We start from the raw sequence: 13,632 nt of genomic DNA on the forward strand, positions 1-13,632 counted from the left end.
TATAATCTCTATTCACTCCTACCCCATCTCTTGTTTCTCAAATCCCAATAGAGATTCAAAAGTTGTAGAAAACTTAAAAGCGCGTCACAGTAATTCTGGGTTAAGCATTGCTGCGATCAATAATACTTTGCTTTCTCCTTTTCAGATGTTCCTCCTGCTGATCAAGAGAAGCTTTTCATCCAGAAGTTACGTCAGTGTTGTGTCCTCTTTGACTTTGTTTCCGATCCACTAAGTGACCTAAAGTGGAAGGAAGTAAAACGAGCTGCTTTAAGTGAGATGGTAGAATATATCACCCATAATCGGAATGTGATCACAGAGCCTATTTACCCAGAAGTAGTCCATATGGTAAGTAATGGCCGTTTAACCAGCGTGCCCAACCCTCGGTTACAAACTGAACTCTGACTTGCTTAGAATATGCTAAGACGTTTAAGCCTAACATGACGTTCGCTACCAAAAAAAAATCCTCCTGTTCAAAAATGTGTACTGGCCCCTGGAAGAATGAACATCGACTACAGTGAGGGGACTCGAAGGACCGCTGTGCCCTGCGTGTGTTAACTCACCTGATCCTCACAGCCACCACGTGGGGTAGAAATGTCAGAACTTTCATTTTTTTCTTAACTGTCTTACCCTCTCTAACAGTGCCCGTGCATAATTCAGAAGTAAGCGTGTGGTCCACACACAGGCAGGAAAATGCTGATGGTTGGGAGGAGGTAAAATAGTGGTAGGGCCAAGCTGGAGTCAGGACAGTCCACCCTGATTGGCTGGTTCATCGTTGGTTTCATTTGACTCCCAAATCCCTGTCTTCAGTCTCAGACTCTCCAGCCCATTTCTAGGTCCTTTGCAGGTCCCGCTGTGACCTCAGTCAGTACCATCTAGAAACATTTCATGTGATACCATTTTTAAAACTCTAATGTTTAATGCTGAACTCCAGTTATCTGTTGCATTTTTTGTGAATTGTTATTTTATCTGTCTTTGAAATACTACTCCTTGATAACTAGGGAATCCTTGTGGCTTAATACAAAATTTTAAATCCTGATTTCCATTGAACTCTCTAAGTTTCTGATTCTTTTCCCCTAAAGCTATATATTTCAAAATTGACTAGGCTCATTGACCTAAAATATGTTTATTCTTATATTAGTATGTGTGCTTCGGAAGAAAAGAAATGTAAATCACGTTCTTTGTGTAATTCATAATCTATTGTATCCAAAGTTGAGATCAACTTGCTTCCTTTATTTTGGTTAACTCTTAAAGGTCAGACTTTACCAGCCTGTTGTCCGCCTAGGGCTGTGAGGTCCGTTTGGGTTCCTCCCCAGACGCCTACCTGAAGAACCATCACAGGCCTATTGTTCAGCCACTAAGTCGTGTCCGACTCTTGGCAACTCCATGGGCTGCAGCACGCCAGGCCTCCCTGTCCTTCACTATCCCCCGGCAGGTGTATGCTGATCAGTAAATCCTTTAAAGCTTCTCTCATCCAGACTAAGGAAAATCAGGGAATGTCTTTTTCTCTCCTTAATTTCCACTCTCAGTTACTATGGAAGGGCCTCCCAAACCCCAGAACCGCAAAGAGAAATCTCTAATATTTTCTAACACTTTAATAATTCTGTTGTTCACAAGATGTTTTGCAGTCCTCCTGGAACCTTTTTTTTTTTTTAATGTCTCAGGGTAGAGATATAACTGTGTCTTCTAAAATGATTAAAAAATCATTAGTCTCTACATCATGTGATGAATATTCCCCTTTCTCCATTGACTTTAAATGCTGCTTTACTGTATATTAAATGTATTCTATTTTTGAATTATGCTATGCTAAGTCACTTCAGTCGTGTCCGACTCTGTGTGACCCCATAGACGGCAGCCCACCAGGCTCCCCCGTCCCTGGGATTCTCCAGGCAAGAACATTGGGGTGGGTTGCCATTTCCTTCTCCAATGCATGAAAGTGAAAAGTGAAAGTGAAGTCACTCAGTCGTGTCCGACTCTTAGTGACCCCATGGACTGCAGCCTACCAGGCTCCTCCGTCTGTGGGATTTTCCAGGCAAGAGTACTGGAGTGGGGTGCCATTGTGTATCTAAATGGCATCTATTATAAACACTCAATATATTCTGTATTAGATGGCCTGTGTGGAAGCTTCTTCTGTTTGGACGGAGCCTGGGCTGCCAGCAGCCCCTGAGTCCCGCTCTCTCCCCGGGAGGGAGGGGGTCCGCAAGGGGCATCGAGGCCCAGGCTGGCCGGGTGTGGACTGGATGCCTGCCCTGCACTGCCCGCGGGCCCCAGTCTCTCCTGGGTCTTTCACTGAGGTGGCATGTTACCAGAACCACTTAGCATGCCTTGAGCTCTTGAGACTTGTTTCAGATGAAATGATCATTACTTCTTGCCTCCCTGTTAAAACTGTGTCCTAATAACCAGGCTCTCCCGCCGTCTTAGCTCTGTTCCCCTCCAGGCAATGCAGGCCGTCTTCAGAGTCCTGGGCATCTTGCCTCTAATGCACATAGCAGACACTTGCTGAGCATCCCCTGAGCACGTTTTTAGGTGAGGAAATAAGAGTGGTGAGCAAGACGTGCGCCCTCCCAGAACTGGGATCAGTAATGTGTCGTTTTTGGTTAAGGTGAGGCCATGAAAGAAGGGGAAGTGGGGAGAGAGTAGAGTTGCAGGACCGCCCACGTGGTGGGAAGAGGTGCGGAGAGAAACCTGGTACGAGGTGAGTTAGACCGTCCCACGAAGGTCCGTGAAGGAGGTGCTTTCCCGTGTCGCTGAGGACAGGGACGGTCGTTCTGTGCTCTGTCTCTGATTGCAGCGAGGGCAGGAGAGCACAGCCGGCCTTCCCTCGAGGAGGGGCGGGGAGGGGGCACCCCTGTTGATGGGTTAATGAGAGTGAGGGAGGGTTTGCGCTGTGTCTGCTCTCGCTGTTTCGCTTGGTAGACGGAGGGTGCTGAGGAAAGACACAGTGCAAGAGTGTGGTGGGGACGGCTCCGGCAGCATGTCTGACCCTCTCAGAAGCAGAGTGGGTGCAGAACTCAAGAGCCGACAAAAGGCCTCCGCCGCGCAGCGCCCAGAATCGGCGGGGCAGGCGGAGAGGTGGGCCCCTTCGCAGTTCCATCCCAACGCCCCTGGTGTGCTTACCACTGAGCCTTGCTTGAAGGGTTGCCTGGTGTGTGTTTTGCTTTTTTCTTTTTTGGCTGCACCACATGGTTCTTGGGATCCTAATTCCCTAACCAGGGATCGAACCCTTGTACCTTGCAGTGGAAACATGGAGTCTTCACCACTGGACTGCAAAGGGAGTCCCTGTCTTAATATTTTTACAGACATTTATTCCTACTGACTTTGAAGAATCCAAAGCTCTAGAGATGTTGCATTCTTTATGTGTACTTCTTTTAAATATGTTGCCTATTATACTGGGCTGCTATATTTTTTTAACAGATTTATTGATGGGTAATTCATAAGTACAATCCACCCCTTTAAGATGTACAATTCAGTCTAGTCTATTCACAGGGTTGTGCAGGCATCAGCACATACAATTTTGTAATATTTTCATCCCCCTAAAAAATATCCTGTACCCATTAACAGTTACTGCCACTCTTCCTAACTCCCCTCCCCTGCCCCGGGTAACCGCTCCTCTAATTCCTGCCTCTGTAGATTTGCCTAACCTGGATATTTCTTAGAAGTGGAATTACACAGTACATGACCTTCTTTTACTTTGCATAATGTTTTCACATTTCATTGATGTGGTAGCATGTGTCAGAACTTCTTTTTGTTGCTGAATAATATTCCATTACATGAATATATACTCCACGTTTTATTTATCTGTTTATCCATTGATGGACATTTGTGTCATTTCTGCTACTTAGCAGTTGTGACTAATGCCACTGTGAGCATTCATGTACAGACTTCTGTGTACATACGTGTCTTCATTTCTCTAGAGAGTTTACCCAGGAGTGGAACGCTAGGTCCCGTGCTAACACTGTGTGTTTAGCGTTTTGGAGAGCTGCCAGACTGCTTCCCAAAGTGGCTGCCCCGTTTCACGTTCCCAGGAGTGGGGTATGAGGGCTTCAGTTTCCCCACCTCTCACGTACTTGTTACTGCCCATCTGTTTGATGGTGGCCATCCTGGTAGGTGTGAGCTAGGATCTCACTGGCGTTCTGGTTAGTGTTTCCCTCTTGGCTAATGATGTTTAGCACTTTTCATGTGAGGTGTTTTTCTATTATACGTCATTCAACGGAAATTAAATGAAGCTTATAGATCATCAAGCCCGACCTTTATTTTCCAGATTAAAATAGCTTAGGTTCAGGGAGATGAGGATGAAAAGGGAGCAATACCCAGGGGGGAAGTTCCTGGAGTCTAGATTCTTAGGCTAAATTACATAAACTCCATTATCTCAATATTTCGGCCATTTTTAAAATATAGTCAGCCATCTGGTATTTAATTAACTTATCTAATTAATCCTTTTTTCAGGCTTTGGCATTTTTCTCATAGCAAAACCAAGTTAATAGCATAGCCTCTTCTTTCACAGAATACCATTTATACTTGAACGACTAACAAAAAGGTTATTCAGACTTGGGTTTTCAGGGAGCATCTTCTCACAAAATAAAATGAAAATGTCACTTTAAGGAAGATAACTGATGATGTTTGTTATCAGTGATTAAAATTTGAGCATTCAAAAAGAAAATTCAAGCTCTCAGGAGAAATTTTGAATTTTGGAAGATTTGTATCTGCCAGTGCAGACTTCAGCTTCCCAGTGCTGCAAGCTGTCCTGCTGAGACTGGCGTCGATACCAATGAGTGGGATCCTTAGTATACACAATGAAAGGAACTAGACGTGGTGCCTCCACAGTCCTGTGAATATATTAAAAACAATCAAGTTGTACATTTTAAAGGGGTGGATTGTATGATATGTGAATATCTCAATAAACCTGTTTTTAAAAAGCATGGCACTTCAGTCTAATAGGCAATTTGTTTACAATACATTAACACACATAATTCAGTGAGGCCAGTATTTTCCAAATGACGAACAGATGATATTATAAAATCATTCACTGGCCGGAGAGCCATTCAGAGTGCAAAACACATCATGGGGTTTTCAGGAATTAGAGACCCCTCTAACTGATAAGATTTAGGATTCCACAGGATAGGTAACCTTTAGTGAACTGCTGCTGCTGCTGCTGCTGCTAAGTTTCGTCAGTCGTGTCCGACTCTGTGCGACCCCATAGACGGCAGCCCACCAGGCTCCCCTGTCCCTGGGATTCTCCAGGCAAGAACACTGGAGTGGGTTGCCATTTCCTTCTCCAGTGCATGAAAGTGAAAAGTGAAAAGTGAAAGTGAAGTCGCTCAGTCGTGTCCGACTCTTAGCGACCCCATGGACTGCAGCCCACCAGGCTCCTCCATCTGTGGGATTTTCCAGGCAAGAGTACTGGAGTGGGGTTCCATTGCCTTCTCCTTTAGTGAACTACCACTTGTCAAGTTTTGGTAAAGTATCAAAGAAATCCACAGTTATCTAGAAGAGCTATTGATCACCCCTCGCTTTTCCAACTACGTATCTGCTGGAGACAGGTTTTTCTTCCTGTATTTCAACCAAGTGAACATTCTGAGCATAGCAGATATAAGAATTCAGCTTTGTGGTTTTTTTTTTTTTAATGAAACCAAATAGTAAAGAAGTTTGCAAACATGTGACACAGTGCCACCTTTCTCACTGAACTTGTTTTAGGAAATCTTTTTATTTAATATGAGTTGTTTTATGAAATAAGTAACGTTAGTTATGAAAAATGTAGTTATTTTTATAAATTTATATTGACATAATGAGTTTATTATTTTTCAATGAGCAAGTATTCTTTTTTAATTTCTCTGCTTTAATTTCCAATACTGTCCATGTCCATAGACAGAACTCTAATAACTAAAGTTCTTTGGATCCTCAATAACTTGCAGGAGTTTAAAGGGGTCCTGAGACCAAAAAGTGTGAGAAGCGCTCCTCTCAAGGAGGTCTACCAGCACGGCCTGGGAGCGGCTCAAAAACGTTTCCTGGGGCATCGCGCTGTGTTTGCCAGGGTCTCCGGCTCACGCTGAATGGCCTGCCTGCCCCGCCCCCGGCCCCGGCCCCGCCCCCGGCCCCGGCCCCGGCCCCGCCCCCGGCCCCGGCCCCGGCCCCCGGCCCCGCCCCCTGAGATTACGCCTTCCCGTGCTGCCTGTGACGACTCCAACTCCCCTGGGCTCTCGGTTCCAGAGAATACGGCTTGCAGTGCCCCGCTTCTTCCGCGGAATTTAGCACAAGTCCTGGTCAGAGCTCAGTAACCCTCCCTCGATAGTTTCCTGCCTAGGCGAGGGCACAAAGGCTAGTCTTAGTCAGAGATGAATATAGCCTGCAGGTCAGAAAAGTTGTTTTGGTCACCGGTTGAGTGGAGTGGCTGGCTCAGAAGTGCTTCACATCAAGGTAGACCTGTCTGGAATCACCTGTCTCTGTGGGGCTGGATTACTGCATAGAAGTCAGTGAATCAGACGCAGGGGTGCCCTTCCGCAGTCCGCCCTGACTGGCTCAGAGACAGACTCTTCTAGAGGAGCGTAGAGCCAGCGTTACTAGCAGCTGCCTCCACGTGGTGTGTAAGTGCATTTTCCCCTTTTACTATATTTTTCTAATTTTAAAAAATTTCATATGATTATGTATCTCATTTGCCATCATCAAAAATCAGTAAATATGTTTTTCTTTAAAAAAACAACAAAACCCTCCTGGCGTGTAGTCTAACAGGAGTACTGGCCTTGTGGGGATCCATGTTGAGTTTCAGGGGAAACGAGTGCATCACCGTATTTTAACCTGCACTGCTCGTCAGTGACGACATGGTGCCTTGCAAGTTTTCTTTTATGCTTGGGGTTCAAGTCGGCGTTTTCTAATAAGAGCAGAGCGTTTCTCTCTGGTCCTTACGGGAGGTTTCATGCCGAGATCCCCTTGGTGATTGTCTTGTGCTCCAGTTAAGGACTGATGGTGGATACTCTCCTTCAGTGTTTATATCTGATGTTTACAGTGTGTTCTGGAAAGTTTTATGTGTTGTAAGGGTAAAGATAGTTTGCAAATGAGAGGGGAAAGGGCATTTTGAATGAAAGGAGGTGGTATATTAAAAATGAAGCTTCAGTAGTCCGCAGATTTCTTTCAGGTGGTGATTTAAACCATCAGTTCAGTTCAGTCGCTCAGTCGCGTCCGACTCTTTGCGACCCCGTGGACTGCAGCACGCCAGGCCTCCCTGTCCATCACCAACTCCCGGAGCTTACTCACCGACGTCCATGGAGTCAGTGATGCCATCCTCTGATCTCATCCTCTGTCGTCCCCTTCTCCTCCTACCCTCAATCTTTGCCAGCATCAGGGTCTTTTCAAATGAGTCAGCTCTTCGCATCAGGTGGCCAAAGTATTGGAGTTTCAGCTTCAGCATCAGTCCTTCCAATGAACAATGCATTCCCCTTTTCGCTTAGTTGTTTTTGTTTTACCGAAGTCACCGTAACATGGGGGTAAAGAAGCGCTTTCGTCAGAGATGAGCTAAAGGGAGATGAAAGCAGCAAGTGCTTATTGAAATCCAGAGAATGCTTGTTCTACCTTAAAAGCAGTGAGTTGTTTCTTAGAGATTTTTTCTTATTTTGAGAGGATTACCCTTTGTTTTGTTGGATGTTTTAAAATTATTTTTAAATGTGTGCTTATTTTAAATAAGTGAAATAAATACAAAAAGAAAAAAATAGTTAATCTTTGTCTTTACTCCACCCTTTCCCAATTCTACCTAAACCCACCCCTACCTCCAGCCAACCAACTTATATGTACCTTTTTTCCCAAAAGACTGCTAAGAAATTTTGGGAGATGATGAATACATTTATCATCTTGCATGATCATTTCATGGATGTATGCAAATGTTAAATGTATCAAATTGTGCAGTTGATGTACAGTTACACATGTCAGTTGTACCTCACAAAAGCTGGAGTTTTTGAAGCTCCTAAATTGATAGCTATTTCTTTTGATCTAGAAGCACCGAGAAGAAATTACGATGACACTTAGGGCATTGTGAACCAAGAAGGTTTGAGAACTTAGAACCTAGTAAATACCTTTCTGTAACATGTTTAAATTAATTTTAAATCTCCATATGGCAAAATTAACTTTTTCGTGAAGAGTTCTCTGAGATCTGACAAATATGTATAGTCATGTAACCACTCAGGATAGAGAACAGTTTTATTGCCCTCCAAAAAAGCACTGCACGATGCTCCTTTGAAATCAGACCTTCCCCTTATCCATTGCCTCTGGTGTCCACTAACCTCTCCCCCAGCTCTGCTTGGCCTCTTCCAGAATGTTGTATAAATGGACTCAGACAGTATGTTGCCTTTTGAGTCTAGCTCCTTTAACTTAGCATAACAAGTTTGATGTTATGTTTGAGCACAGGCGTGGGCTTGCTGGGTCATATTGTTGAGTATTTGTTTAACTTTCTAAGAAATTGCCCAACTGCTTTCCCAGGTCCATGTGCCGTTGTTTGTGCTCCCACCAGTCACATGTGATATCCAGTTGCTCCAGCTCCTTGTCAGCATTTGGTGTCTTCAGTCCTTTTATCTTATTTTGACTTAAAGCTGCAATTCCCTGACAGTTAACAGTGCTGAGCACGTTTTCCTGTGTTTGTTTGCATATCTTCCTTGGGAAAGGGTCTGTTCATATCATTGGCCCATTTTTTAATTGGGTTGTTTTCTTATTGAGTTTGAGACTTCTTTACATATTCTGGATACAAATGCTTTGCCAGATATGTGACGTGCAAATCCTTTCTTTCAGTGTGTGGCTTGTCTTTTTATGTTCACAGTGTCTTTTACAGAGTTCTTCGTTTAGATGAAGTCTAATTCATGACTTGTCTTTTTCACGGAGAGTGCTTCTGGTGTCATATATAAGAAGTCTTTCCCCACCCAAACTCAAAAAATTTTCTCCTAAACGTTTCTACTTTTTTCTGAGGTTCATTTTTTGGCCTATGGATGTCCAAGTATTTGTTGAAGAGAATAACCGTTCTCCATTGAATTCCTTTCCACCTTTTTGATATGGTCCATCAAAAATTGACTGTATTTCTGAGTCTGTTTCTGGACCCTGTATTCTCGTCCACTGATCTAGGGATCTGCTCACCTGTACCATACTGTCTTCATGCTTGTGAAGTCATAGTGTTAGTCGCTCAGTTGTGTCCGAATCTTTGTGTCCCCGTGGATTGTAACCTGCCAGGCTCCTCTGTCCATGGAATGCTCTGGGCAAGAATACTGGAATGGGTAGCCATTCCCTTCTCCAGGGGATCTTCCCAACCCAGGGATTAAACCAGATCTCCTGCATTGCAGGCAGATTCTTTACCATCTGAGCCACTGCGGAAGTCCATTAGTTTTGTATTAAATTTTGCGATCAAGTCATGTGAATGCTCCAACCTTTTTATTCTTTTTCAAATTGTTTAGCTTTTCTAGTTATTTTATCTCTCCAAATTAATTTTAGAATCAGCCTGTCTTTATTTACAAAATATCTTTCAAGGGTTTTAATTAGAATTATATTAAATACATACATTTGGAGAGAATTGATATCAACAATATTGAACCTTTCAGTCTATGAACACAGCATATCTCCCCATTTTGGTCATCTCTGCAGTTTTAAGCGTGTAGATTCCTGTGTATTTTTAGACCCATAAATATAAGTATTTCATTTTTTGGTGCTGTTGTAATTGGAGTTTTTTATTTTCTATTTCTGTTTCTTGCAGTTGCATCAAGTGCTTCATGTTATTCAGTGCATAAGTATTAGTATTATTTATTAATTAAATTGTCCGTTATAACTGTAAAATGATCCTTTTATCACTAGTAACATTATTTTCTACAAAACCTACTTTGTACGTTAGTATAGCCCCTCCAACTCTCTCTTGACTAGTGTTACCATGGCAAATCTTTTTCTTTCCTTTTACTTTTGACCAATGTGTATCTTTATGTTTAAACTGGACTTACAGACAATATATGGTTGAGTCTTATACTTTTATTCAATCAAGCAATCTCTGCCTTTTGATTGGGGTAGTCAAACCGTTAACTTTCATTGTGAGTATTGATATTGTTGGGTTTAAATCTACCATTTTGCTGTATTTTTTCCCTATTTATTCTATCTGGGTTTTGTTACCTTTTCCTCTTTTTCTGCTTTCTTTTTGACCAATTGAATATTTTTTGTGATTACATTTTATCTCTTTTGTTGGCTTTTAAACTATCACTGTTTTTCAAAAAAAACCTTTTTTAATTTATTGTTGGCTGTGCTGGGTTTTCGTTGCTTCGTGAGAGCTTTCTTGAGCTGCAGCAAGTAGGGGCTACTTGCACGGGCTTCTCATAGTGGGGGCTTCTCTCGTGGAGTGCACGCTCCAGGCATGGGCTTCAGGAGCTGCGACATTCGGGCCCCAGCGCACATGGACTTGGTGGCTGCGGCTCGTGGGCTCTAGGGCTTGGACTGAGTAATTGTGGTTCACGCGCTTAGTTCCTCCACAGCATGTGAGATCTTTCCAGACCAGGGATCAGACCCATGTCCTCTGCGTTGGCAGGCAGATTCACATCCTCTGCACCACCAGGGAAGTCCTAAACTATCACTATTGTTTGATCTCATATATTTAGCTTTTCTAGAATGCATCTTTAACTTGTCACAGTTAGCCTTTAAGTGACTGTACACTGTGTCATGTAAATAGTTTACAGCAGCAGACTTCCGTGTCTTCTCCCCCAGTCTTTCCGCTGTTGTTGCTGTACATCTTCTCCGTATGTTATAAACCCCATGGTACATTATTTTTAGGAAACTGTTCTATTTTAAAGAGATTTAAGTAATTGTTAAACCCTCTTCAGTTCAGTTCAGTTGCTCAATCGTGTCCGACTCTTTGCGACCCCATGAACTGCAGCACGCCGGGCCTCCCTGTCCATCACCAACTCCCGCAGTCCACCCAAACCCATGTCCACTGAGTCGGTGATGCCATCCAACCATCTCATCCTCTGTTGTCCCCTTCTCCTCCTCCTCTTAATCTTTCCCAGCATCAGGGTCTTTTCCAATGGGTCAGTTCTTCGCATCAGGTGGCCAAAGTACTGGAGTTTCAGCTTCAACATCAGTCCTTCCAATGAACACCCAGGACTGATCTCCTTTAGGATGGACTGGTTGGATCTCCTTGCAGTCCAAGGGACTCTCAAGAGTCTTCTCCAACACCACAGTTCAAAAGCATCAATCCTTCAGTGCTCAGCTTTCTTTATACTCCAACTCTCACATCCATACATGACCACTGGAAAAACCATAGCCTTGACTACACAGACCTTTGCTGACAAAGTAATATCTCTGCTTTTTAATATGCTGTCTAGGTTGGTCATAACTTTCCTTCCAAGGAGTAAGCGTCTTTTAATTTCATGGCTGCAGTCACCATCTACAGTGATTTTGGAGCCCCAAAAAATAAAGTCTGACACTGTTTCCACTGTTTCCCCATCTATTTGCCATGAAATGATGGGACTGGATGCCATGATCTTCGTTTTCTGAATGTTGAGCTTTAAGCCAACTTTTTCTCTCACCCTTTTCACTTTCATCTACAGCCTCTTTAGTTCTTCTTCACTTTCTGCCATAAGGGTGGTGTCATCTGCATATCTGAGGTTATTGATATTTCTCCCGGCAATCTTGATTCCAGCTTGTGCTTCTTCCAGCCCAGCGTTTCTCATGATGTACTCTGCATAGAAGTTAAATAAGCAGGTTGACAATATACAGCCTTGACGTACTCCTTTTGAACCAGTCTGTTGTTCCATGTCCAGTTCTAACTGTTGCTTCCTGACCTGCATACAGGTTTCTCAAGAGGCAGGTCAGGTGGTCTGGTATTCCCATCTTTTGAAGAATTTTCCATAGTTTATTGTGATCCACACAGTCAAAGGCTTTGGCATAGTTAATAAAGCAGAAATAGATGTTTTTCTGGAACTCTCTTGCTTTTTCCATGATCCAGCGGATGTTGGCAATTTGATCTCTGGTTCCACTGCCTTTTCTAAAACTAGCTTGAACATCTGGAAGTTCACAGTTCATGTATTGCTGAAGCCTGGCTTGGAGAATTTTAAGCATCACTTTACTAGCGTGTGAGATGGGTGCAATTGTGCGGTAGTTTGAGCATTCTTTGGCATTGCCTTTCTTTGGGATTGGGATGAAAACTGACCTTTTCCAGTCCTGTGGCCACTGCTGAGTTTTCCAAATTTGCTGCCATATTGAGTGTAGCACTTTCACAGCATCATCTTTTAGGATTTGAAATAGCTCAACTGGAATTCCATCACCTCCACTAGCTTTGTTTGTAGTGGTGCTTCCTAAGGCCCACTTGACTTCACATTCCAGGATGTCTGGTTCTAGGTGAGTGATCACACCATCGTGATTATCTGGGTTGTGAAGATCTTTTTTATACGTTCTTCTGTGTATTCTTGCCACCTCTTCTTAATATCTTCTGCTTCTGTTAGGTCCCTACCATTTTTGTCCTTTATCAAGCCCATCTTTGCATGAAATGTTCCCTTGAAGAGATCTCGTCTTTCTCATTCTATTGTTTTCCTCTATTTCTTAAACCCTCTTATACTTACCCAAATAATTACCATTTTCAGTATTCTTCATTCCGATATCCATCTGATACCAGTTTTCTTATGCTTGAAGGACTTTCTTAAATTTCTCGTGTAGTAGACGTCTGTTGTTGTTTAGTCGCTAAGTTGTGTCTGACTCTTTGCAACCCTATGGGGACTATAGCCCACCAGGCTCCTTTGTCCATGGGATTTCCCAGGCAAGAATACTGGAGTGGGTTGCCTTTTCCTTCTCCAGGGGATCTTTCCAACCCAGGGATCAAATCCACGTCTCCTGTTTGGCGGGTGAATTCTTTACCTCTGACATCTGTGCTGTGCTATGGGTAGTCACTCAGTTGTGTCCAGTTCTTTGCGACTCCATGGACGATAGCCCGCCAGCATCCTCTGTTCATCAGGATTCTCCAGGCAGGAGTACTGGAGTGGGTTGCCATGCCCTCCTCCAGGGGATCTTCCCAACCCAGGAATCGAACTGGAGCCTCCTGCTTCGCAGGTGGATTCTTTACCAGCTGAGCTATCAGGGAGGCCCACCCCTGAGGTCTACCAGCAGTTGATTCTTCTAGCGTTTGTTTGCCTGAGAAAGTCATTCTTTTGCCTTTGGTTTTGAAGGACATGCAGGCATCCCTCACTTCGTTGTGCTTCATTTTATTACGCTTTGTATGCATTGTGTTTGTGACACAGTGAGGGTCTGTGGCGGCCCTGGGATAGGCAGCTCTGTTGGCACCATTTCCCAGCCATTCTGCTCGCTTCGTGTCCCGCTGTCACACTTTGGTAATGCCCAAAATATTTCAGACCCTCCACCAGCAGAAAGGTTATGACTCTCTGAAGGCTCAGATAATGGTTAGCATTTTTAGACATAAGGCTATTGTACACTTAATATACTATAATACGGTTTCAATATAACTTTTATAGGCACTGGGAAACCAACAACTTTGTGTGACTAGCTTTATTTTGACATTCACTTTATTGCAGTGGTTTTGAGCTGAACCCACAATGCCTCTGTGGGTGTAGAGCAGCAGGTCAGAGTTTGATCCTTTAAAAATTGTGCTCCAAACATCACTCATTATCAGAGAAATGCAAATCA

At 43.5% G+C, this 13,632-nt stretch overlaps 1 protein-coding gene across 15 annotated transcripts in view; it reads left to right on the forward strand.

The window, feature by feature from the left end:
* The window catches only part of PPP2R5C (protein phosphatase 2 regulatory subunit B'gamma), a 140,693-nt gene that overhangs the window by 83,116 nt on the left and 43,945 nt on the right, over positions 1-13,632 (forward strand). For all 15 annotated transcript variants that reach the window (XM_055556595.1, XM_055556603.1, XM_055556600.1 and 12 more), the window contains one exon: positions 146-345. In XM_055556595.1, the coding sequence (XP_055412570.1) occupies positions 146-345 (200 nt within the window). The remainder of the gene's footprint in view (positions 1-145; positions 346-13,632) is intronic.

This window comes from Bubalus kerabau, chromosome 19 (assembly GCF_029407905.1).
Source record: "Bubalus kerabau isolate K-KA32 ecotype Philippines breed swamp buffalo chromosome 19, PCC_UOA_SB_1v2, whole genome shotgun sequence".
NCBI lineage: Eukaryota > Metazoa > Chordata > Mammalia > Artiodactyla > Bovidae > Bubalus > Bubalus kerabau.